Raw genomic sequence first — 26,681 nt, forward strand, 5'->3', positions numbered from 1 at the left:
ATATCCAGAAGGGTAAGTGAAACAGTGTTTCAAATACAATTATTAAAGGAAAACAGGAGGCGGCCGTGACATGTTTCAATAAATCATTCGCACAACTTATTCATGAAACCACAAACGACAGCTTCCTGTCGAAGAATGGTTGTGCTCAATAAAAAACTTCTCCCCTCACAGAACTAACAGCTCTTCTTTCTGGTCGAGATGATCTGTGAAATCAGAACTTCTGTCGTTTTCTCAAAATGATTTTCTATATATTATACTAAACTACTAATCGTTAGACTCGGTTATCTGTAACGTAGCGGTACCCCTCACTAACTTGAGCCCCAGGAAAGAAAGAAAGAAAGAAAGAAAAAACCCAACCTCCCACCGCTCTCGCCTGACTCGATTTTAAATTACGCGACTGAGAGGCTTACTCAACGTACGGGCTCTGAGGGGAACCCGCGCGCAGCCTCTTAGACCAGGCAGCCAATCCCAGGACCGATTTGGGTTTCCGCCGACCAATCAGAATACATTTTATTGGCATGTGGGCAAAGCTGTCCGTTGTTTTGTCCGCTCTGTGGTGAGCGTCGTGCGGATTGTTCTCTTCCCTTTGGTTCCCCCCCCTCCCCTCCGCTTTGTTGGCCGTTCCTTTTCTTGCTGCCTCAGGGAAGAGTCGGAGTGTGGCAATGCCCGAGTTTTTGGCGGACCCGTCGGTGCTCACCAAGGAGAAGCTGAAGAACGAACTGATTGCTAATAACGTGAGCCTGCCCGGAGGTGAGCAGCGTAAGGATGTTTATGTGCAGCTCTACCTTCAGCACCTCACCGCTCGCAACGTGCCTGGAGACACCGCGCAGCCGGACTTCTCCAGTGACGAGGAGAGGGAGTCGACCCCGGTTGCCGCCAGGAACAGAGGGGGTAGCGCTGCTGCCGTCGCTGTGGGCCGGGTAAGCGATTTAGCGATTCTTTTTATTTCGCGAATTTCAAACGGGCTTTTCCTTTTCTCTTCGCGGCCTTCCCCGCTTGGGGGGACGGTAGAGTTTTCCCGCTTTCTCTGAGGGGGCGGCGCGACGTCTTGTCACTGACCGAAGGGGTGGGGAGGGGAGAGAAGAGAAACGGTGCTTGCGCCGTGGGTAAAGCCTGACTCAATCGCCTTGGATTAAGCAGGCTATGTGGACCCTCGATACATTTAAGAAGTCTGAAAAAAGGCAGTTGAGGCCCTAATAGCTTGTAATGGTGAAATGCATACTGAAGTAATCTTCCCTAATAGACACCTGCCGCCTTTGTTGTAGCGATGCTAATACAGTCCTTACAGAATTTAAAATTGGTGAGGGAGAGCACGGTTTCACAGAGTCATTTTTATTTGTACCCTATCCTTGTCTCCATCAATATGTACCCCTGCCCCCCCCACCGCATTTCATTGTAATTCCCATCACTTAGCTTATCGATACTTATAGGAAATGATAGGCCTTTCAGTGTATTATACTTGATAAAATCAGATTGAGGAAGTCTGCTTTACTTTATAATTGTTCCTTTTGCATTCTCCATGTGCAGGCCAATAGCATCGTTGCTTATTACTGAATTTCTTCTTGTTTTGTTGCTTATCTAATAGGGTATACTTATAAGAATACTTATACTTATATTATATACTTATAATAGGGTATACGTATAAGAATAAAAACATCTTATATAAAATGTAATAATGCTTTTCAACTTAATCAGCAAATTAATTTAATTTTTAAAAAGATTTTAAGCATATTAAGGAAGGCCTCTCTTGCTGATCTTAATATGGTTCCACAGCTAAAGCCTCAAGCCATTTGGCTTTAAAGGTCAAGAGTATCATCTTAAATTGTGCCCTATAGAAAATTGACAGCCAGTGAAGATTTAAGTGTAAATTACTAAGTCCAGCTATCTCAAGAAGAGTTGTACAGTACTTGGCATACTCTTCACCATACTACTACAGGTAGTCCTCAATTTACAACCTCAATTGAGCCAAAATTTCTGTGGTTAAGTGAGGCATTGGTTAAGTGAATTTTGCCCCATTTTACAACCTTTCATGCTACAGTTAAGTGAATCACTGCAGTTGTTAAGTTAGTAACAAGATTGTTAAGTGGATCTGGCTTTCCCATTGACTTTGCTTGTTGGAAGATCGTAGAAGCTAACCCCAAGACACTGCAACTGTCATAAATATGAATCAGTTGCCAAGCATTTGAATTTTGCTCATGTGACTATAGGGATGCTGCAACAGTCATAAGTGTGAAAAATGATCATAAGTCAGTTTTTTCAGTGCAGTTGTAACTAAATGAACTGTTGTAAGTTGAGGAGTACCTTAACTTGCAAATTACTGAGTCATGGAGAGTTCCAAACTCAGCCTGTGTTTTTGAAATGAGTGCAATCTCCAGGCCTATATCGCAACATACTCAAAAGCTAGCCTTATAGTCTATTGAAATTAATTGAAGAGGAAGAGAATTTGAACTCATTGGATTCCCAGAAACACCGAGATGATCTTTAGTATTTTATAGATTAGAAGTACTATGTGTGGAGACTTGCTGATTTGGGCTTCCATACCTACTACCCCGCTATAAAAATGGGGCCTTGAGAAGGGGAGTAGTGGAAGCATATCTCAAGGTTAGGTGAGGAAAGATTGAAGCAACTGCAGGTTCGTATCTAAATGGTAGCTTATGAGCTGTGGGTATATCCATTCTATTCTTTCAGTTCCTACTGATATTAAAGAATGAAGAGGCAAAATGGAGTGAGCAATTGAGACACAGATCATGCAGGTTTAAGAATTTACCCATAGTTTCAGATAGTTAACAATATCTGGATTCCTACAGAAATACCTTGAACATGATGTTAAAACTGTAACAGCTCCCAGTGTCACCAGCAACTGCAATTGTTTGTTTAGTCACCCATAATTTCTACCAATCACTGCCCTCATTTAATCAGATTTGCTTCCATTTCTTGCTTCTGGATCTTCATTGTGGATTCCTTTGGTATAATGAACCAATTTTCTTGCCTACCTAGTTTTGACCTGCTTTTTGTTTATTAATGTTTGATTGTCCTTGGCTTGTAAGGAACGTATTGCTGCTTTGGTTGTAAATGGGACAGGGCATATTCATGATACCATCTTTCTGAAGCTCTTTTAGCAGGTTCAGAGTGTTCTGCATTATTTAAATATTTGCTGCATATTTAAAGGCAGTTTATAGTAAATTAGATAATTAAAACAATTAGAACATTTAACATATACATTACTCTTTTTTACAAAATATACATAATAAAATAACAAAGCTATAACAAGAAAAAGCAGAGGGAAAAACAGCAAAGTGGCACTGAGATAATAAAAAAGGTTAGCTCCAGAAAAATAAAGATGGCACTAGGCATATGTCACTCTCTAAACTGGAAAGTAGCCAATAAGGGGTGGGGGGGGGGATGTGCTGCATAGCCATCTACCATGTGGTTGTAAGGGCTCTAAAAGTCATCCTACATTATTGGGAGGGACATTATTCCCTACATTATAGGGAAAGATGTTACTTCAGATGATGTGGTTCCAAATTATGATGAATTACATTAAGACTAGCACCTCAAATTCAAATCTGAAACAAAATTTATTAACTGTCTTCAAAGGTAGCCCCATTTATGGTGCATTACAGTAATCAAAATAAGTTACTGTAACAAGGCTGTCTCTAGTATGATCATACTGGCATACCAGTCTAAGCTGGTAAAATGTGCTTCACACACAGATTATTTATATCTTTGGTGTCAAAGATACATCCATAAGTATCCCCAAAATGTGAAACTGATCCTTTGGAACAGTGTAACTCCATCCAGAACATAATGAATTCCTCTACTATGAGCTGATTAACTATTTACTAACTAGTAATTTACTACTAAAATTAATTATTACTGTTGTCCAGCCTGAGCAGAGTTTTTTTTCATTAACCATCTTCAATTGGTCCGTTTGCTGTCCTTTTCAGCATATCCAGTGGAAAGGAAAGGTAGAGCTGGTTGCAATTAGCATATGATAACATTTGCTCTAAACTTCCAAATGATCTTACTAGCACAGTCATGAAGTTATTAAATAGCATGGGGAATAAAGTGGAACCTTTTACAAATACATATTGTAAATACTACAGTCAAGGAGAAATCTCTTAATTGATGATAGAACCTAGTAGAGTATGACATTTTATGCATTAAGTTCATTGTATAAAATGGATATGGTGCTATCCCTCTTCTTAGGTTTATTTATATGACACTGCCAGAAAAGGCTTTAGATAATTTAGAAAAGAAAGATAATGAGTCTTTGGGCATAGAGTTTAAGGAATCGAGAGCTCAAGTAGTGCCAGTTCTTGCAGGTGAGTTATAGTACAAAAAGAGAGCACAAGGTCCTGGAATTGAACTAGTCACATAGATGCTGCTGCTAAGACCATGAACTGAGCCATGTACATGAGCGATTCTTTGCAGTAGAAGAGTTATATTTCATTAAAAGCAGGGAGGAAATATTTGGTAGGTCTTAATCTCATCAGAAGAGTGTCAAGAGCAAAAGGCAAAAGTGGCAAAAACCTAGAACCAAGTATACTATAAATAATTGGAACCTCTAGTGCAGGGGTCAAAGGCAGAAGCATACAGGCAGAGGGTGGATACAGGCAGGAAACTACACAAAATTGGAACATAGAAATACTGTTACGAGAATTTAGGTTGGAATAAAATGAGAAAGAAAAGTAATGTTGAGAGAGTTTATTATAGTCAGCCTAGATAAGTAAAAGATATGAATGAAGCATTTCTATAAAATAATTCAACATTCAAAAAGTTGCCTGATAGCGAAAATATTACAAGTAGTTTTTAGGTTACAGTGGCAATTGGGACTGGGGATTCTGTTGTTAACCATTATGTGACCATATTGCTTAGCGACAGCAATTCCAGCAGTCCTGGTTGTCATTGTTAAACAAGGACCACATAGTTCATTAATCATGTGATCATGACGTTTGACTTCCCCATTAACTTTGTTTATGCAAAGCTGCAGGGAACATTGGAAATCGTGATCATGTGACTGTGGTTTGCTGCAACAGCCAGAACTCTTAAGGACCACCTCATTTAGCACTGTTTCAGTACTGTTATAACTTTGAATGGTTTTGGTTTTTTTTAATTTGATTTATATGCCGCCCTTCTCCGGAGACTCAGGGCGGCTTACAATGCACTAAGGTGCATTGTAAGGAATGGTTGTTGAATGTATGGTCATAATCTAAGGACTAACCATAGATTTCAGCTTCTTCACATCTGAAAATTAGCTCTGCCAAGAGGCAGATCCAATAAATTCCTTTTATTCAGGGTGGATAAAAATTGGTGGTTTTTTAAAAAAAAATAAAAAAATCGGACTTTTAAAAAATTAAAATCGGATTTTTTTTATTTTTATCAAATTTATTTTAATAAAATTCTTTTAGAGTAAAAATCTATCTAAATATAGTTTTCTATTAAAAATACTTTAATTTAGCAGGTCAGGAGGAGCTGCTGCAGGACACATGACCATTGCTCTTTAAAAATTATGATTTAAATCGAGTTGATTTAAATCAAGCCTTTTTACTAGTGATTTAAATCATGATTGCTCTTCTTTCATACACACAACCTCTAAATGGAGGTCTTCCATAAAATTAAATTTTCATGGACCTCAATATCAAAATCCAGTCTTACAGCCCAATAGGGCCCAAACTTAGCTACTTATGGTCCCAGAACTGAAATTTTCTTTTACTGAACTATGTGATGACAAAACAATTGCCCTGATGGAAGTAGATAAAATCTACATCAGGGTCCACAAGCATTGATAATGCTAAATTTTCATTACATATAAAAATATAACCAGTGAAGTACCATATATTTTTGCCGATGAAGTCCACAGATAAACAGATCCTCATTCTTTTAAAATCAAAATATTTTGAAAAAAATGTGCTGCCCACAGATAAGCTGTCATGCATTTTTCATGGTATTTTGGTTAAAAAGATGAGGTTCTGCTTATCTGTGGATGGAGGTAGAGCATATTTGTACAGGAAATACAGGTACATTTTTTAAAAAATTACCAAATATTCACATGGATAAGCTTAACCTGATTTTTGAGTGCATTTTGGCACCTAAAATTCTTAGCTAATCCATGACTATATATATAGTATAAATTAATGGTATTTAGATACAGATTAACAGAGTTCGAAGGGACCTTGTACTGTAGGTCATCTAGTCCAACCCCCCGCCCAAGCAGGAGACCCTACACCATTTCTGACAAATGGCAGTCCAATCTCTTAAAAGCCTCCAGTGATGAAGCTCCCACAATTTCTGAAGGCAAGCTGTTTCATTGGTTGATCGTTCTCACTGTCAGAAAATTTCTATTTATTTATTTATTTATTTATGGAAATTTGGCTTTCCATTCTATTTTTAGAAGAGCTGGTTGGAAGGTACTCAGATGTAAGATAGGTCATATCCAAAGGTTTGCAATGCTGAAGGAGAAAAGTTTTTACCTATTTCCATTAAAGTCCTAGTAATTGTTAGTACAATGAAAGAAAGTTTCATTTCTGGGACCATGCCCTGCAAAATGAGATCCAGAAGGTGCCACCAAACATTTTGTATTATGAACAAAGATTACTATGGCTACACAGAGAACTTTCTAAAATATCTCAAAAACTCTTTTAACTAGTATTTTATGTGTCTTTCTCAGAAGGCAATCAAGGCTCTAGCTGTCAATCCTTTTTTCTAGAATAGATGGAGGAAACTTTAGTTCATGATAGGAAGAGAGTAAAAGAGAAGTTATCTAATTTAAATATATTTATTTTTATTTTATTGGATTTAGCTATCACCTCATTGAAAACAACTCTGGTGGCTCACAATATCAAATAAAAGTTTAAAAATACAGTATAAACAAGGTAGCATCTGTCCAACTAATACACTGCAAATACAGAAACTCACCTAATGGGTCCACTCCACCCCAACACGAGGTGCTAATGGGTCCACTCCACTCCACCCCAACGCAAACCTTGCTAGGAGAATAGCAAGGTTTTTAAGGCTTTCCAAAACACCATCCCAGTGTGAAAGCCTTACAGATCTGTGAAAGTATCTCAAGTGTGCTTCCTGAGTTCCAATATGTGACATTGTGTGTGTAGCTACTTTGTCTGAAAATACAACTTTTTTAAGAGCAAGAAAGTGTTCTTTTTAAATCAATGACTTCATGGATGAAAGCAGAAAACAATTTCCTCTTATGTCCCTCAGCAGTTCTTCATCCACAGCATCATTTATGGATAACTAGACCTTCTCACCATGACCCTCTTTAGTGCAAAAAAGGCCCAAACTCTCTTTGTGATGTTTGGAAATTAAGTTGAACAGGGATTAGATTTTAAAGAGACACTACTCCAGGAAAAGAATTATTATTTATGTAAATGAATAAGCTAGAAAAAATAGAGGACAGTATTTTGAAATGTTTATTGAGATAATATTTTCAGTGTACATCATTTGCAGCTAGGTGGCAACATTCGCCTATATTTTCTTGATTCAAAAAAATTAAGCAGGAAAATCGCCAGTAAAATTCTCAGTTTTGTTGTATAGGTTGTAATTTAAAAAAATGAAACCCCGGAGAGGGACAGCAGTAAATAAGTTCTTATCTTTATATACCTATAAAAATAATCTAAAATGTAATTTTTCTAATTTGCAGTTAATAATTTAAAGAGAGTACTCAAGGAATTCATGATTTCATGTACTATAAAATAGGGGACACCTTGTGTTTTCAGATAGTTACGTTTCTAAATTTGTTGTGTAATTTGAAATAGTAAGCAGATGGGAAGCAGGCTGAAGGTAAAAAATGTTTTCTTCAAATGGGAAAACTATCACATTTCAGAAGTTTTGCCAAAATCATTGCATTAACCATCTCACAACCAAACCAAATTTGAATTATTTTGGTTATTCCAGTTTTTCAATTAAAAAACATGTAGCAAGTAGAGTAATACTGGTACATATCATCCTTCCTTCCGTCAGTAGTCCAGTGTTTCATATATCACTGATTGTCCTGACCGTTAGCCAATTAGTTTTGTCCCTTTCCTCAGCTGCTGCTACTTCCAATGTCATAGTATAGTATATCTTACTAGTTCATCCTTTGACTCCTTATAATATAGCCCCATTTCACTCCAGCATGGACCAAAATATCCAGGATGTGAATTTTAATTCAGGGACAGTTAATCCAAAACCAGATGTTCCATTCTTGGAACAATAGGTACATGGAATACTTTGTAACTTTGCAAAAGAATACATCAAATATATGGAGTTATGCATTTCATGGTTATGTTGTATTCTAAAAATCTTTATTTACATATATATCTTAGCATTACATTTTTATAATACTGTTAAAATATATCTCTCTATAGAAAGCAACAAAGAAAACAGATAAGTCAAGACTTGAACAGGATGATATAGATATAGCAGAACTCAGTAATGAAGAACTCAAAGAGCAACTCCTGAGATATGGTGTGAATCCAGGTCCTATTGTTGGTAAGTTAATATAGTAAATGCTAATATATTTTTGTATGTGTATGAATGAATGAATGAATATGAATATAAAAGCTGAAGACAAAAAGAAATGTAGATGAAAAAGTGATGACAATCTGCATTCTTTAAATATTTGAAATCTCAGTAGGCAAAGTAATATTGTTCTTTTGTGGATTATGACACAAGGTTACATTCACTTCCTCAGTAATAATAATTGCCCAAATCCATGTTGTTATTAACTACTGAAACTAAGCTTGACTTGCATCTGTATTATTGTGCTGATCATCTTAGATGATAATAAAGATTAGAAGTTTACAGTAGGAAATAATTTATCCTTTCAGGTTATTTCACATATTGCTAAGAACTATTTTCAAATACAGTAGAAGCATAAACTGCTTTACGGAATCAATCATCAGGACTTAAATAAGAAACTGCTTGTTGACAAACATAGTATACAATTGTATTAAGATACATTACCAATAATATGAAAGTGAACTATTTAACTACAGATGGAAAGTAACCATTTGCTAAATAAGTTAAAACATTACTTTTAGTAATTTATTATATGTACTGTATACCCCATATACTTTTTTTATACTAGCTAGAGTTCTACGCAACAAACATAAGTGGGTTGAAGTAGGCTTTGCCTGGCTGTAGCACATCAAAAATTTTCCTTTATCTTATATTCTGTTTTCTACATTATCCATTAACAGAATTAATATACATAATATAATATTTAAAATTTAAATACAAGTTAATAAATTATCCTTTAAAAAGATAGCAAAAGAGATGTAACTTGGCTGCACTTCTCAGATCAAAACTAACTCAACACAACTCCAAAAGGAGAGTATTTATAACAATAGAAGCAGTGCAGAAACAATCACTCCCTTATGTGCCAGATAAACAATTTCCTACCTATGAACCTATTCAGAATGGTCTCTCCTACAGCTATTAATACCAATGATCTCTCCTATAGATCTTAATTACTACAGATTGTTAGTCCTAAACTTTATAGTTTTAAGATTAATAAATAGTTTAAATTAAACCTGGTAAATGATTTCAGTGTAAGGGTGTGTATATTTTTTTGTAACTTGTACAGGCTTGCACACTATTGTTGTATTTTGTACCAATTGTAATTAATATTTCAGTTCTGGGATCATCCCATATAATGTATAATGCAGGAGTCAAATTAGGATATCAAGGCAGGATTGACTATTGGCAATTATAGCTCATTCAGGAACAGCTGTAATTGAATTATGAAACATAACTGTGTCACTTTTGTCACCTGGGAATCCAGAAACAAAGTTTAAGGAGCATCTTCTAATAGAACACTTCCCCTTTCATAGGGGAAGGTTGTGCAGTTTTGTTCAGAAAAGTTGAACTGCAGTACACAGCTACCGTGTTTCCCCAAAAATAAGATCCTGTCTAACATTTTTTTGAACCCCAAAATAAGTGCTCGGCCTTATTTTCAGGGATGTTTTATTATTTTGGGGCGCGTGGAGCAGGACGGGGCTCCTCTTGCCATCTTATCTGATTTCCAGTTCTCTCTCCCCAACCCTAACCAGAGGAAATGGGGACCGGCTGCGCATGCATTTAAATATTTTCAGGGGAGGGGTATATTCAGGAGGGTGAGTTATTTTAGCACATGCACTTAAAAGCTCAATTGGGCTTATTATCAGGGGATGTCTTATTTTAGGGGAAACAAGGTAGTTTTCTACTGAGGAACAGTACTTGTATTTTACTGGAGTTTAATTTTAGTTTGTTTGCCCACATCTAAACCATTCATGAACTTAGGCAATGGTTATAGGCAATTCTTATTTCCTTTATAGCTTGTCTCATGTTTTGTCAGGTCTACTGTAGCATTTTTTAAAAAAATTTCAAAATAAAAATGGAAGGAAACAGGTTTTAACAGTTTTACATTCTATTAAAATACAGTTGCTACTATATTCATATTTTGATAAGTAAGGTAGTAATAATATAAATGCACATAGAGGACACTAAATGTCTAAGTCATGTAACCAATTTTTCCTGCTCTGTTGCAGCTACGACAAGAAATCTGTATGAGAAGAAGCTACTGAAACTGAAAGAACCATCCCAAGAGCTAAGTTCTTTCATAGCTACACCAACATTTTCTTCATCAGCAGAAAACAATAAGCAGAATGGAAATGATGATTCGGATCAGTTCAGTGACAATGAAGAAGGTATAATAAAATGCAAGATGACTAAATAGATTTAAAAATATAACAATTTTATTTTTTACCTTTTGTATGCAATGAGAGTGGAAACATATTTGGCCTTAATATGTGCAGTGAAATTAGGAGCAGTAGATATAAATTCCACTACTTTCTTTATGATGGACTATATTTAAATAGCCAAATTGAAATAATTTAAAATGAATTAATTATGAATTATAGGAGCAACATTGTGTTCCCTAATTAATTTTTAAATGCAAGTTATATTACTGCAATAGTACAGTCTTGTGTTTTCTTTAAAAAATAAATCTTACTTACTAAAAAGCTTTTAAATAAAACTGATTTTTTAAAAATATTCCCAGAGGTTAATCCAAATATAGGTAGGTAGACAGACAGACATGAAGAATTCAAGATGCCACTTTTTTGAATTTTTCATTCAGATGTATTCCATTCAGAACACACCTTTTGTGAACTTAATCTTTATTGCTACTAGTTTTCAATGTATTTTGTAAATTGGAAAAATAATTGAACACTCTTAAAAGATTCTAATAGCATTGATTAATAGTAGTGACATTTTAGCTGCAAAAGAATAATATATTTATTTACAGATCCTAAAACAGAGTTCAGACTTGACAAGCGAGAACCACTGAAGAGTAAAACAAAAACTTCATTATCACTTAAACAAAGAAGAATTGCTGAAAATAACCAGGTACCACAATAATTTTCTTTAAAAGATTGTTAAAATGTATATTTCAAAATGACATTTTAAAAGTTTATATTTCTGGTGTTGTTAATATTTACTTCAAAATAAAGCACACATCTGATCCTTTAGGGGAAAAAAAATGAAATACAAAGAACTTATGGCAGAGTGTGATAATTGCTAGCTAGCATTTTGATGTAATAAAGGAGCCGATGGGGGGAAATTGTAAGTTTCTGAACCCCGCCTATTTTTTTCATGCTGGTTTTGAATAACTTCTTCCTAATTGTAATATAATAAACCTACAGGCACCAAAGAAAATTTGTTCAAAATAAGGACAATATTTGTGATCTAAACTAGTTTAATTTTATTCAGTGCCATTCTCATTTAATAAAATCTAATGTGGAAACACTATTACGAGGAAGAGCTGTTTTAGCTGAAAAAAAAATAATTTATAGTTGTGCTCATAAGTTTACATACCCTGGCAGAATTTATGATTTCTTGGCCATTTTCCAGAGAATATGAATGATAACACGAAAACTTTTCTTTCACTGATTGACAATAAATGGCTTCAGCCAAACACTAACCATGAGTGAAAGAAAAATTTTCGTGTTATCATTCATATTCTTTGAAAAATGGCCAGGAAATCATAAATTCTGCCAGGGTATGTAAACTTATGAGCACAACTGTAGCAGCAGTTTTAACAGGATTGCAAAAGAGTTCATAATGCAATGCAACCTGAATGCCAGGTAAAGAGATGAAGCAAATCAGCCTTTTGAAATGTTTCATGTAGATAAGTTTATCTAAGGAAAACAATCAAGGAGATAAAAATAACTACAAAAACTCCATTCGCCGCCTTCTCCCTCTCCTTTAGTATCTTAATAGGAGAAGGGATCCTTTGAAATTTCCTTTTTTTTTTTGGAACCAGTCCTGTATTCAGCAGTAATGTATGTACTAACTAAGTTAACCATGTTACTATATAGTGAATAAAATAATACAATACATTAGGGATATGTTTTCAAAGTTGGCAGTTTACCAAAGAGATCCCAATTTTATGGCCTGCTTAGAACATTAAAAGGAAGGAAGATACTTTTTTTATTAAAAAAAATTGGGAATGCTTTGGGACATGTTTTCAAGAAACTTCTATAATTAAATTATTACTTTTGGTTTCTGCCAAAATGTAAATATTAAGTACTCTTCTCTTAGTGACCACAATTTGTATCAGGAATATTGCTAAGCACTCTGGTCACTAAGCAGAAAATCACATGACCACAACAGACAACATTTCCCATTCAGTCGTTAGGTGAATCACCATGGTCGTTAAGCAAGACATGTGATTGCAACTTGTGAGTTAACATTCTCTATTATTGGAAACCAGTTGTGAAGCACAAAATGCCAATCACTGCAGAATGCTACAACGGTTGTAAAAGTGAGGATTAATCATAAAGTTGGATTTTTTTTCCATTGTAACTTCAAATGGTAGTTAAACAAAGTACTTGGTAAGTGAGGACTACTGTAATTAAAAATTAAGTATCAAGAAGAAAATATACCTCATTTTCAAATGAATTATACTGCTATAAATAAAAAATTTATTTTTAAAATATTCATTAAAAATTGAAAAATAAAGTTCAAAACCAAATATGAGGCACTAATTTTTTAAATTTAAATTTAGCTTGTCTTATATTTTACACATGGATCAATTATATTCAGGAAACCTCCCAACATCTCTGAATTTTTTTATTATTAAATCCAGACAAAAGAATATTTCTTGTTCACCTTAACATACCAATATAGACTTCAGAAAGTAATTTTCTATCTATAGAAAAGATAGAAAGTAATTTTCTATCCATTTCTGTGTTTTGGTAGATGGCCACATCTAATCTATGAATTCAGGGTTTACTGTCTCATCTATATAATAATTAGCTATAATTTGATTGCCCATTATGCTATGCCCTAGAATCTCTTTCTGACTAGCAAATCTTATTAAGCTATCAGACAGATTTAACGCTTGCAAGGTTATTCCCTCCTTTTGTAATCTTTATACTAAGAATACACTAATTTCCACAGAATGAAGGCTGCAGTCCCATTCAGCTTTAAGGGAAAAGGGATTTGCAATCATTACCAGTCAAATTTAAACTTCTAAATCTAAGTAGAATATGGATAAGATGCTGAACATTTTAAATTTAGTAACAGATTTAAAATGTAGCATCACTTGCTTCAGAGAGCCATTTAAAGAACTTATATTAGTAAGGGCATATATAATGTCAGAATCAGAATCTCTTTATCTGAGATTGAAAAATAAGTACCAGTGCAAGAAAGGATATCAGCTAATGTAGTTAATAAAAGATAAAAAAGGGGTCAGATATTTAGATGCCATACATTTTAATAATCTGAAATGTCTTTCACATCAAAGTGTGTACTTATTTTTAATGGCATGTCATTAATATCTATCCTGTGTTCACTATTTCTCTGTAATAATATGCTTTTCTACCCAAAATAGGAACATAGAATGATACATATTATGCACAATTTTCATGCAAAACGCTATGGCATTAGGTGGGATAATCTGATTTCAAGATAGAGCATTCATGTTTGCTAATATGTTTAATGCTTAAATATCCAAGGATGGCATTACTGAGACATTCTGGAGAAGTGGATCTTCAAAAAGTGGATTTCTTCAGGCAGTGTCTAGGGAATCTTCAAGAGTTTCAAGAAGAACACCAAGGAAAAGGGTGACGCAAGGCTATTTTTTAATTTAGATCTTTATTTTTGACATTCTCAGAGCCCTAGTAACAGTTATACACTTATTTTGTTATGTTTTTGTTTTTAAACAAACAGGTTGAAACTACAGTTCCATTTCCTGTACATGATCCAGTAATATCAGAGAATACTCCCATAGCTGTAGTGGCTTCAAGCAACGAGACTCTAGTAAATATTCTGAATTTTCATTAGGTGGTATTCTGTCATTTTCTTCTCATGGAAGAATTTTGAATAAACCTTTATTTCTTGGGGAAAAAAAGGTTTTTAAGTCAAACATTGGGCTGCTGTTCTTCAGTCTAATGCAAACCAAGAGCAACTAAGTGGCAGAAGGAGCAATATTCAGTTACTGTGGATCTTCTGAAAGTTTTTTCCCTGTGTGTCAAAAATTGTCTTTATATATATGTTACAGGATAATACTTATAAATACTAAAAGCAACTTATCATTTTAAAAAAAGACTATATTCACCATTTAGGATAGTTAGTATCTCATGTGTAAGCTGCCTGGCTTGGTTAAGATTTTTGTTGTAATTTCCTCTGTTTATTCTGAGTCTGAACAATTTGAATTTCAGCAGGTTGTCAATAGGGTACCTGGAAATACCAAGCATGCTGATCCTATACTGTCAATCAGTGACTTCTCAGAATTGCCAAGAAGAACACCAAAGAAACCATTGATGACAGCTGAAGTAAATGAATTAAATATAGATTGGTGGATAGAAAGGGGTGGAGGGTGAACTTATCTTTAATTAAAACTATGATAGCAGATATATTTTAGGACTTTTCTAGCCTCAGATTCCTTCTCAGAGCTTTTTTTTTTTTTTTTTTTTTTTTTTTTTGCATGTGTTGGGTATATACAGATCTGGAATATCTAAAGTAAATAATCTGTTTCCCAATCTAATTTAATCAGGATAACTAGAACAATCTAAAGTAAGTGAGCTCTATTTTTAAAGGAAATTTATATCAGCCGTGTGTGCTATTAAAATAATTGAATATTCCACAGCAAAACTATTGTATGCTTTGCTTAAAAATGGTTCTTACATTTTTTCAGAGGGAGGATATAAAATGAAAATATTCATCCTTATCACCAGTATCTGATCAATTCAATTAGAAGTGGTGAAAATATCTTTTTTAGGTTTTTATCACATTAATCTTTATAAAATAGCATTATTCTTCATCTTGAAAGAACAAAGGATATTTGCTGGAGACATCTGGATTTACAATAAATTACTAGATAGATAAATGTAACCAAATTTTGATCAACAGCTAAACCCCATGAAGGAGTCTTCTTAGATTTCATGGGTGTACTATTCGAAATGACACCGGAACATGGCTGCACTCTGCCTCTCCCTTATTTTCTTTAGTACAGCTTCTAATGAAATTTGGTAAGATTATCATTTTTCCATTTTCTAACTGTAGGTCATCGAGAAAATGTCTACAGAGGATACAAGATTAGAAAGAGATATACTTAAAGAAATGTTTCCATATGAAGCATCAACACCCACAGGAATTAGGTACCTGTAGCTATTTTTTTGTTTTGTTTCTTCGTATGCATGAATATTTTTCAGGTTTTGGCCTGAAAAGACATTGGATTTGACAAGGCAATATTTTTATTTCACTGCCCTATCAAGTCTTGAAAATAAGTGTTACACAATATTGTGCTAGTTTGCAAATTTCCTGATTTTTAGTGGCAGCTGAAAAGTCTTGATTTTTCAGTGTTCTGATTCAGACTCTCTTAAAATTTCTTTACATGGTTAAAAAGACAACTGAAGAAGCAAAATAAGTGGTATTCTCAGTTCCTAAAACCAAGGTTACCAAGATTCATTTTAACTATCAAAATGTTTATTTGGAAAATGTATATGGATGCCCTTATATAATTCTAGTTTACTAATAACTAGATTACATACATATATATAAAGACCCCCTACAAAAGAATTCAATAAAAAATAGCAAACTCTCAAATAGATATGTATATTGGATTTCTTTAACCCTAACCAGAAATCTGACTTTAACTGCCCACATTTAATTAATACTGCAGAGGAAAGATGCACATATGTGAAAAGCATGCTTCAAGATCTGGCTATATCATCAGGCCTGGGAATTCCAGGAAATTGGTGAAACCCTAAAATGGCTTACTATTGTGGTTAATGCTAATTTTTGTGCCTTATGGTTTTTAAAATTTTTTTAACAATGATTATTTTTATATATTAATTGTTGTATATTGCCCAGAATCACTTTTGTGAGATGCATGCCTAAATAAATGTTAATAAATAAATTACTAAAAGGCAGCAGGTCTTTAATATCAGCAGCTTCTGGAGAACAAGTAGAAGACAGTGATTAAGTTAAAATAAAAATAAGGTTTTTCTTGCTGGCATATTTTAATTGCAAACTAGAAATAATATTCCACAACAGGATTATTGCCTTCCTGTCCACGATTGCCTGGTTCTCTCTCTGATTAGCAACTCTATGATATAGAATGTATTTGGCCTGATCCAGGAAGGCTTTTCTTAAATACCTCTGAAATTCTTTGCATGGAAAAAATATGTTTTGTTTGAATATAGAACAGGCTTTCATAAATTTGGCCAAAACTAGAATATTTTGATTGCTCCAAGTTTTGACTAAAACAAAATCATGTGGGTTTTACAGGATAAGTACAGTAAACCTGGTGCGCATCTTGTTTCTCCCTTCTTTCTCCAGTACCCTGCTCACTGATCTGCCTAGCACCTTCGTTTTCTTATCCTTTCAGCTACAAGTCTTAGTGTCAAGCACAGCAGATCCAATCAGCTAATCCCCCAAGCTTCTCAAAAACTCTTTAGCTAATGTTAGGATTTCCTGTTTTCTTCCCAAACTCATATATTTTGGTTTGCACCTGGTGTGTCAAAAACCAGCTAATCTGAGCATAGAACATTTTGCATATCCCTAGTCATAACCTTATAGATGACTTTCCTTTGTACAGTATTGCTACTCCTTTTATCCATGCCCAACTAGCCAACCTTGTTTTCTGCATGTGATGACTACCTCTGTTATTTTGAAATTAACAGTAACAGTGCATAAATAGGAACATGTCAGTATCCAAGAAATAATTCCTTTTAGCCATGTTATGCAGAAGTCAGAAGCAGTAAAACAAAATTAAAAACAGGAAACATATAAAACAACACATTTAAAATTAGTTTACACTAACACCAATTATTGTACCCTTCCGTGCCTTTTTATTTTTTCTTGCTGTTTCATACATTGCTATTTTTTAAATTCCTTTTAAATTCAATATTTCTTTAGCCATACTCAGCTCTCACTTCCATATAAAGAAATGGACAAGCAAGTTCATATGATATATGGCAATTTGTTTTAGATAATAAAAAACAAACACTTTTTGGATGATATAATTATATACATAATTAACACTTTTTCCTTCCCAAGTCTAGCTACACCTAGCTTAGCCTTTCTTTTTCCCAGCAACAGCAATTATGACATACTTAACTATATCAAATTTAGCAGTGAATTATCAAAACACACAAGTGTCCTTTTTTGGAGCTTTTAGAGCCAGCAAGGTACTAGCTTGAACTAATAAGAACTTGGGCCTAATGAGATATCTGCTGCGGGAGTTTCCTCACAATCCCCCTCCCAAGAAGCCACTCTGGCCTACCTTGACTTGCAAGTTGGAATTACCTGACACCAGACCTCTTTTGGATAATTGCTACTGTGATTTCTTTAGTAAGTACTATATATATGATGTATTCTAGCACACTTTAATGTTAATTTTAAACATATTACTTTATAGTGCAAGCTGCCGCAGACCAATCAAAGGCGCTGCTGGGCGACCTATAGAGTTCAGTGATTACCGGCTGGAAGAAACATATTCATCAAAGTATATTCCTAAATATGTTGCCTCAGCAGAAGTCCAAAAAGAAAAAACAATTAAAAAACACTCCATTCCTTTGTGGATAAAATTTTTGCTCTTTTTCGTTGTTGCAATCTTTTTGGTTTTCGTCTATCAATCCATGGAAATCAATCAAGGAAATCCATTCTCCAAATTCCTTACGGCCGAGAGTCCACAGAAAACAACAAATTGAATTTTTCTTTCTGTGGCACATACAACTGGGTCTCCTATTTTTAATTATAGAGATGACTTCATCTTTCCTCATCTTGAAACTGAAAACTGGAATAAAACAGGACAGTAAATGGACATCACCAACTTCTTTCAAAATTAGGAGATCACTGTGCCATAAGTAGTATCTTTATATTTCTCTGGAACTACTTGTAGGATTTATTTTTTTAATGTGGACTTCATTATGTTCTTTTGAGATTGTATATTTGATTTTATAAACTTGGAAGTTCAAAATGGGCAGAAGTGATAGTAAAATGTGAAGATGTGTTTAAATGTTTTTACTTCAGGCTAAGATACTGTACTGAAATTTTCTTTACTTCATATGTTATTGGGGGTGGAAAGAGAGACATTGATAAAAGGAAATGCATTTTTGAATGCATTTTGTGAAAACTGCAGCTAAATGCAGTGTAGTTTTAAGGGGTTTCAGCATTTTCTGTAGAATACTGTAATCTAATAAATAAATGGTAAACTTATTGTATACATCTGTCTTAGTTTTAATTGTAATTATACTTGAACTTATCCTTAATTTTTAATCATAGTTACCTATTTTAGTGCTTAATCTATAATTCCTGATCTAATTGACTATTGTTTTAGAACAATATTTATTAGTATAGTTTTTTGAAATAAAGCTTACATAAAATAAATTGGTTTACTTATTTTTACTTAACTAAATGTGAAATCATTTTTATCTGCAGACTTATTTCAAAAGAGTCATGTACCACAGCATGAATTACATTTTTAGATTTCATATTTTTCTATGGTATTTTATTTAAAACACTGATATTACAAAAGCTATAATTCTTACGGTATATAAAGGCCATTTGTTACACACACACACACACACACACACACACACACACACATGTGTGTGTGTGATGAACAAAACTTAAACATGTTGCCCATCAATATGTTTAAACGATGCAATTATTTTGGTCCACCATGACTTGTCCCAAATTGCTTTTTCCAATGATATAACATTCATTTTTATTGTGGATTATTACATATCAAATGAATGTATCAATTTACAGCATATTCAATACAAAATTGCAATAAAGTTATTTTAAACCATAACTTTCACTCTCCTCTGACTGACTTGGTGTTCATGCACTCAGAAGTTCTTTACATTTTATATAGAAATTCTTGCCTTAAAATGTATTTAGTCTACATGTAAGTCCTAATTTTAAAGTCTCATTAATCAAGAGTAATTCTTTACTCTTGGCAGCAGTACAGAAATTGTTTGGCATTGCTTTCTATCAGCAAATTTTAGTATAGTTTACAGTTGTGAGATTTCTTGGTTGTTTTCCATCCAGTCACAAGCCTGCACTGACCCTGCTTTGCTCTTTGAAATACAGGGTTTCTACAAAATGCCATCTACCTAGGCATTTTGGATACCTACCCAGGTATTAATTCCAGTAATATGAAAACTCCAGATATACAATATTATATCCATAGTATGCTATTTAATGTCCATATGACATTTGAAGTCCAAGTGCTGCAAATACTCCTCATACTAATTTCTGAAAATTGTACTTTGTAATTGCTTAGGACCTGTCCAGTTTGTTCTTGCTATCTTTTATTTTTCACCTCTTATGAATAGTACTTTTTTTGTTTTATTTATGACCCACCCAGAGTCATTGGGAGTCAGGTGACATACACATTTGATAAATAATATTCAATGTGCAATAGAGCTTTACAAAAGTATTTCCAGTTTTTACAAGTGATCATTGATGCTGGTCCAAAACATCTGAGGACTATGAGACAACTAGGAATATTAGCATTTAATCTGCTAATGGAACTATTTTTGCGGACTTGTCATTCCTTTGAGACTTTCCCATCATTTTGAAGCTGCACAAATGTAAGTATTAGCACTGATTTGTCTAGAACTGCAAAAAAGTTCTCAGTAAGGCTTATGGTACTAAATTGATTAAGGAACATTTTCTTTATGACCTATTGGTCCTTATTAGAATCTGATAATCTTAGATATGATCACTGGATTTTTTTCCCATGCTTCTTAACAACAAAATCACAATTCCAGGATTTTGAGTTGCATACTATTGATTACTTTAGCTGGGCTTACATGTACTAGAACAGGGGTGTCAAACTCAAGGCCCATGGGCCGGATCCTGCCCATGGGGTGTTTAGATCTAGCCCACGGAGCTGCCCTAGAAACAGCAAAGGACTGACTCACAGTACCTCTGCCAGCAAAAACAGAGTTTGGGAGGGCCGCTCTCCCTGATCTCGCCTTTCTCTGCTGGAGACAATGGATCCCCCCTCCCCCGCCTGGGCCACCACAGGTGCCTCTGACATGAGTGAAGTTGAGCTGGCCCTGGCCACGCCCCCCGAAGTCAAACAGCCCTGATGCAGCCGTCAATGAAATCAAGTTACTTTTTTTTATCTTTGTAGCTTTTTCAAAACCGAGTAACTCTTGTTTTGATTAAGTATTTGATTAGCAGGTTCCTGTTTCTTATCCTTAACATCTTTCAGTAATTGAACAGACTTGTGGGAATAATTCTTTGTCTACATTGCCAAAGAATGAAAACATTTGGGTTTCAGGTAGATTGTTCTGCTTTCTAATTTCAAAAATATATCAACTAGATCTATACAAGCTCATTGTTTTCCATAGTAGTCACAGATCTGTAACACAAAATTTAAGTAATTTTAATTCAGTTTTCAAAAATCATCTTTCCATGCAGAAATAAGCATAGCCTATTCAGCCTATGCAAATTTCCCCTGCATAAAAAAATAGAGAAATACTGATTAAGATGGTATTTTGCCAAGTAACTGCATAATTTTCCCTTTTAAAATCAAGAAACTACACATTTGCTTTAAAAAAAATCTCCATTTCTTCTGTGAATAATTGGAAAACTATGCAACTTTAATTTTTGTAGTATCAAAACAATGTTATACTTTCTTAAACAGAATTCAATATTCCACATATAAATCATATTTTTCAAAGTTTAAGTACTGAATCTAATACATCTAAAATATTTCAAACTATTGCTAAATTCCTAATCAAGAAATATGTGATTAGACAGATCATGTCAGATGACAAGAACCTGAAATTAGATCCCTTATTAAAAACAATGCACAGATGTTAACTTACTCTCCTACTGAGAAATGGGCTTTTACTTAGTTATTACAGTACATATAGGAGGGAAGAGGGGGGAGGAGGGATGGGGAAAAAATTGTAATATTTGATAAAACTTTAATTAAAAAAAATTCCTGTTGCAGTTTAATTTTATACGAATCTGTTTTGCTAGCCATTTGGCATCTAAAAATATAAAAGCGAAGATAAAGTGTGTTAAGAAGTAAAACAGGCTAGTCTATTTTAAACTGAAAGATAAGAACTATTTATCAAGCAGTTCTTTGCCAAACAGCAAATGCTATTACATCCCATTAAGCTGGATGTCATGTAGAACTGTCTAAGATAGGCCTGGTACTACAGTCTGAGCTACAAACATGGAATTCTGCATGACAATTATAGTCCACATAATCATTAAGGCTGCAGTGACTGAGATGATCTTTCAATACATTTTCAAAACATTGTCGGCTTCATAAATGCCTGCATGATAGTTGGAAACAGAGATATTACCATGATCTATCTCCACATACATCAATCAAGAGATTTTATCTGCTTTGTGTATATTGCCTTAAACATATTTATAAATTTATCTCCAAAGTCCATATATCTTAATTGTTGTTTCCAATTCATGTTATCAAACGCCTTTTGAGCATCTAAAAAACAACAGTGCCAATTATTTTTCACTATGTGTTTCATAATATTCCAATGTGTCTCATATTGTTTCTTATCTGCCTTTAGGGTAGAAAGCCATTTTGGAGTGTATGAATTCCTTCAAAAATCTCTTCAGTCTTTTGGCTGAAGGTGAATATTTTATAGTCAGCATTTAGTAGAGATATAACACAAAAGTCATGTGCAAATGTATTTAAATCTAGGAAATGCACCCAAATAGTTTACAGCAATGTAGTTTATCGTTCACTCTACCTGTTTGTATCTTTCTACCTTCAAAATATAGTTCCTCAAAATCTATACACAATTCCATGCATTGTTTTGTACTTTACAGTACACTTCTAAATTTCATCTAGTCATGAGTTTTTCTGCAATACTCTTCCTCGGAACCCATTTACCTTTTCATTTCAATATTTATTTTGCAATTCAATCATTTCTGTTAAACCAAACCACAACATATTTCATTTATACAGTTGTTTCATCATTATGCTCAAATCAGCATAAATCAGCATTCATTTATTCTTGACTATTTTAACATGGCATTTGATTTATATTATTATGTGTGGGTAATCTAAAATCATATTCACAGTCTAAGATGTGGACATTTAGTAATTCAAGACCTGAAGGACCAGATGTTTAGACTGCATTTGGTATTTTTATATACCTATCAAGTCCTCCCCAAAGATCTAAAAAGGTGTTGATGGTATTGTTGCAGGATATAAATTATTCCAAGCAAAGCTGTCTTTTGCAATTGACTGCTGGGGATTTTTGTGAATGCTGACGGTGTTCAAGTGATGCTCCAGATGTTTTGGGATTGCATACCTATCACGATTCATAGTATCTTTGCTTTCTTTTGCAAAGAAAGCAATATTGAATTGCCCTATTGACATTAACATCCACTTGCTGTGAGGAGAGATGTGAGCCTGGGCGGGGGCACCGAGGGAGTCATCTTCTTGCAGCTGCCACTGTATAAGACCTGCTGACACTGGCCACCGTGAGAGGGTGACCGGGTCATTGCCTTCTGGGACAGCTGCCTGAGACTCCTCTCCACTGTCGTGGGAGGATAGTGGAGTTTGACCCCTGGCCAAAATGGTGGACTCTCTCCCCTGGACTTTTCTTTAAACCATCATTAAGAATCCTTGGCCTCTTTCCATCTTCCCCAGACAGACTTTTGGAACCTTAAGATGTATTCATCCGCTGATCTCTTCGCATTGCGAGACTCCCCCCTCTTGCAGGCCTGGCCCTCCATGTTATCGAGGGCCTATCTTGATGACGGGTCTTGGAACCCCGAGAGATGGCATGCAGCGAAGAGGGGGTTGAGGGGTTTTTTACGTAAATTTTTAATGAAATTTTTAAGGGGTGGGAATAATGATTTTTTAAGGGAAACCGGGAGGAAGACCAAGGGGTTTGGGAGGACGAACCCACTAGGGTCAGAGCCGAGCCCGGCACAGGGGGACAGTTTGGAGGGTGCAGGTCGAGGGATTGGGGAGGGGCTGGAGGACCATCCGGAGGAGGAATTTTCCATCAGCACGGTGAATGGGAGGGGCAGATATGGCGGGAGCAGGGGACCATATCATGTGTCGGGGGCTCGCACTCGCTATCTGAGAGCAATTGCTTGCCCGGATCCCCAAGGCTCCGCTCGGACACTAGGTGGCTTAGATACTCAGGATCTGGGCCTTCGGCTGATGCTGTGCAACGCCAGGTCTGTGGTAAATAAGGCCCCCCTCATTCACGATCTTATTCAAGAGGGAGGAGCGGACCTGGCGGGTATTACGGAGACCTGGTTGGGCCCGGAGGGCGGCGTCCCTCTGGTCGAAATGTGCCCACCAAGCTTCAGAGCATTCCATCAGCCGAGGGCCCAGGGGAGGGGCGGGGGTGGCGGTTATTATTAACGAGGATCTGGGTCCGAGGGAGACCACTGTGCCTCAGATAGCCGGATGTGAGTCCCTCCTTGTGAGGTGGGGTCATGGGGTTCAGATGGGCTTGTTGCTTACGTACCTGGCTCCCTGCCGCGTGGCAACAGCCCTACCTGAGCTACTCGACATGATAGCCACGGTGGCAGTAGATACATCCAGGCTTTTAGTCATGGGTGATTTCAACTTGCCATCTGCTGATGAAATGTCTGAGGTGGCTCGGGAGTTCATGGCTTCCATGACGGCCATGGACCTGACCCAGTTAGTTCATGGCCCTACTCACAGGGGAGGTCACACTCTGGACCTGATTTTTGTCTCTGGCCAGTGGTTGAGTGGTCTTGTTATTGGGGATATAGACATGGAACCCTTGTCATGGACAGACCACTCACTCCTTTGCCTGGATCTTCGAACCGCTGCCCCCCGCCACAGGGAGGCGGATCCAATTAGATGGATCCGCCCCAGGCGCCTGATAGATCCTCAGAGATTCCAGATGGAGCTTGGGCCATTTCCTGAGGTTCTAGCACATGACTTGGCCGAGGACTTGGTAGCCGCCTGGGATCAGGCGGCTGGTGGGGCCTTGGACCGAGTCGTGCCTTTGCGGCCTCTGACCCGGTGCCGATCCCGTGCGGCTCCTTGGTTCACTGAGGAGCTGAGTGAAATGAAGCGCCGGAAAAAACGCCTGGAGAGCAGTTGGAGGGCCAGTCTCGCTGAATCTGATTGAACACTGGTAAGGTCGCATATTAAGGCCTACCTAGTGGCGATAAAGACGGCAAACTTTAATTACTTTTCTGCCTCTATTGCGTCATCAGGGAATCGTCCCGCCGCCCTGTTTAGGGTGACCCGCTCCCTGCTCCATCCGGGAGTGCGGGAGGATCCCTTGGAAGGCAAGGCGGAGGATTTTGGACAATACCTGTATGACAAAATCGCTCAGATCCGGGGGGATTTGGACTCTGACTGGGTAGATCAGGGCAGAGTGACGAGGAATGTTATCTGGGAGGAGTTTGACGCTGTGACTCCCGATGATGTGGACAGGATTTTGGGGAGACTTAGTGCGGCCACATGTTTACTGGACCTGTGTCCCTCCTGGTTGGTACTGGCTTCCTGGGAGGTTACACGAGGCTGGCTCCAGGGTGTTATCAATGCTTCGCTGAGTGAGGGCCACTTCCCCGCTTTCTTGAAAGAGGCGGTGGTGAGGCCTCTCCTCAAGAAGCTGTCCCTGGATCCGGCAATATTGGCCAACTACCGTCCTGTCTCCAACCTTCGCTTCATGGCGAAGGTTGTTGAGAGTGTGGTCGCGCGACATTTCCCACAATTCCTGGAGGAAACATCTTATTTAGATCCGTTCCAGTCGGGTTTCAGGTCTGGGCACAGCACGGAAACGGCATTGGTCGCGTTGGTTGATGATCTCTGGAGGGCTCGGGACAGGGGCTGCTCCTCTGTTCTGGTCCTGTTAGATCTCTCAGCGGCTTTTGATACCATCGACCATGGTATCATGCTGTACTGGCTGGAAGAGTTGGGGGTGGGAGGCACCGTGTTGCGGTGGTTCTCCTCCTTTCTCTCCGACCGGTCGCAGTTTGTGTTGGCAGGGGGGCAGAGGTCGACCTCAAGGCCTCTCATCTGTGGAGTGCCGCAGGGATCGGTCCTCTCGCCCCTTCTGTTCAACATTTATGTAAAGCCACTGGGCGAGATCATCCGTGGCTTCGGGGTGAGATACCACCAGTACGCTGATGACACCCAGCTGTACATCTCCACCCCAGGCCACCCCAATGATGCCCTTGAAGTGATGTCCCAGTGCCTGGAGGCTGTGCGGATCTGGATGGGGAGGAACAGGCTCAAGCTCAACCCTTCCAAGACTGAGTGGCTGTGGCTCCCGGCATCCCGATATAGTCAGTTGACTCCATCACTGACTATTGGGGGCGAGTCTTTGGCCCCCACAGAAAGGGCTCGCAATCTGGGAGTCCTCCTGGATATGCAGCTGTCCTTGGAGGAACATCTGACAGCTGTAACTAGGTGGACCTTTTGTCAGGTTCGCCTGATTCGCCAGTTGCGGCCCTTTCTTGATCGGGATTCCCTGTGCACAGTCACTCATGCCCTCGTCACCTTTCGCCTTGACTACTGCAACGCTCTCTACATGGGGCTCCCCTTGAAGAGCACCCGGAGGCTCCAACTGGTCCAGAATGCAGCAGCGCAGGAAGTGATGGGAGCAGCATGGCGCTCCCATGTAACACCGCTCCTGTGCGAGCTGCACTGGCTCCCAGTGGTCTTCCGGGTGCGCTTCAAGGTGTTGGTTATCACCTTTAAAGCGCTCCATGGCATTGGGCCTAGCTATCTTCGAGACCGCCTGCTGCTACCGACGACCTCCCATTGTCCCGTGCGCTCCCACAGAGAGGGCCTCCTCAGGGTGCCATCAGCCAATCAATGTAGGCTGGTGACCCCCAGGGGTAGGGCCTTCTCTGTGGGGGCACCTACCCTCTGGAATCAGTTGCTCCCAGAGATAAGGAGAATCCAAGACCTTAGTGCCTTCCGCCGTGCCCTTAAAACCCACTTTTTCCAGCAAGCCGGGCTGGCTTAAGAGGAAATTTTAAATGTTTTAATTGGTTTGTATTTTTAATTTTGGGACAAATTTATATATATTTTAATTGTTTTTAATATTTGTATTTCATGTTTTTTTAATTCTGGCTGTACACCGCCCTGAGTCCTCAGGGAGAAGGGCGGTATATAAATGTAAAATAAAATAAATAAAATAAAATAAAATAAACAGTCATTCTATTTCCAGATCTTTGTATTT

The 26,681-nt window shown here is 37.0% G+C and overlaps 1 protein-coding gene across 8 annotated transcripts; it reads left to right on the forward strand.

The window, feature by feature from the left end:
* The first annotated feature begins 531 nt into the window (after positions 1–531).
* Positions 532–19,303, forward strand: TMPO (thymopoietin). Of its 8 annotated transcripts, none has more exons than XM_070947280.1 (9): positions 532–920; positions 8,364–8,487; positions 10,527–10,685; positions 11,285–11,385; positions 13,998–14,105; positions 14,212–14,301; positions 14,703–14,816; positions 15,547–15,641; positions 17,906–19,303. In XM_070947280.1, the coding sequence occupies exons 1-9, from the start codon at positions 663–665 to the stop codon at positions 18,195–18,197; spliced, it is 1,341 nt and encodes a 446-aa protein (XP_070803381.1). In that variant the 5' UTR covers positions 532–662; the 3' UTR covers positions 18,198–19,303. The 8 variants fall into 8 exon arrangements, with proteins under 8 accessions (XP_070803381.1, XP_070803373.1, XP_070803376.1 ...); XM_070947272.1 differs by having other exon boundaries at positions 557–920; positions 14,706–14,816; XM_070947275.1 differs by lacking the exon at positions 14,703–14,816 and having other exon boundaries at positions 557–920.
* The last annotated feature ends 7,378 nt before the right edge of the window (positions 19,304–26,681 follow it).

Source organism: Pituophis catenifer, unplaced genomic scaffold (genome assembly GCF_029215685.1).
Source record: "Pituophis catenifer annectens isolate HBS135680 unplaced genomic scaffold, rPitCat1.0.hap2 SCAF_7, whole genome shotgun sequence".
Classification (NCBI taxonomy): Eukaryota; Metazoa; Chordata; class Lepidosauria; order Squamata; family Colubridae; genus Pituophis; species Pituophis catenifer.

Coding starts and splice junctions, on each gene's coding strand:
- TMPO (XM_070947280.1), top strand. CDS start 663: ATGCCCGAGTTTTTGGCGGACCCGTCGGTGCTCACCAAGGAGAAGCTG. Junction 14,302..14,702: donor CTTCAAGCAACGAGACTCTA/GTAAATATTCTG, acceptor TTTGAATTTCAG/CAGGTTGTCAATAGGGTACC. Junction 14,817..15,546: donor AACCATTGATGACAGCTGAA/GTAAATGAATTA, acceptor TTCTAACTGTAG/GTCATCGAGAAAATGTCTAC.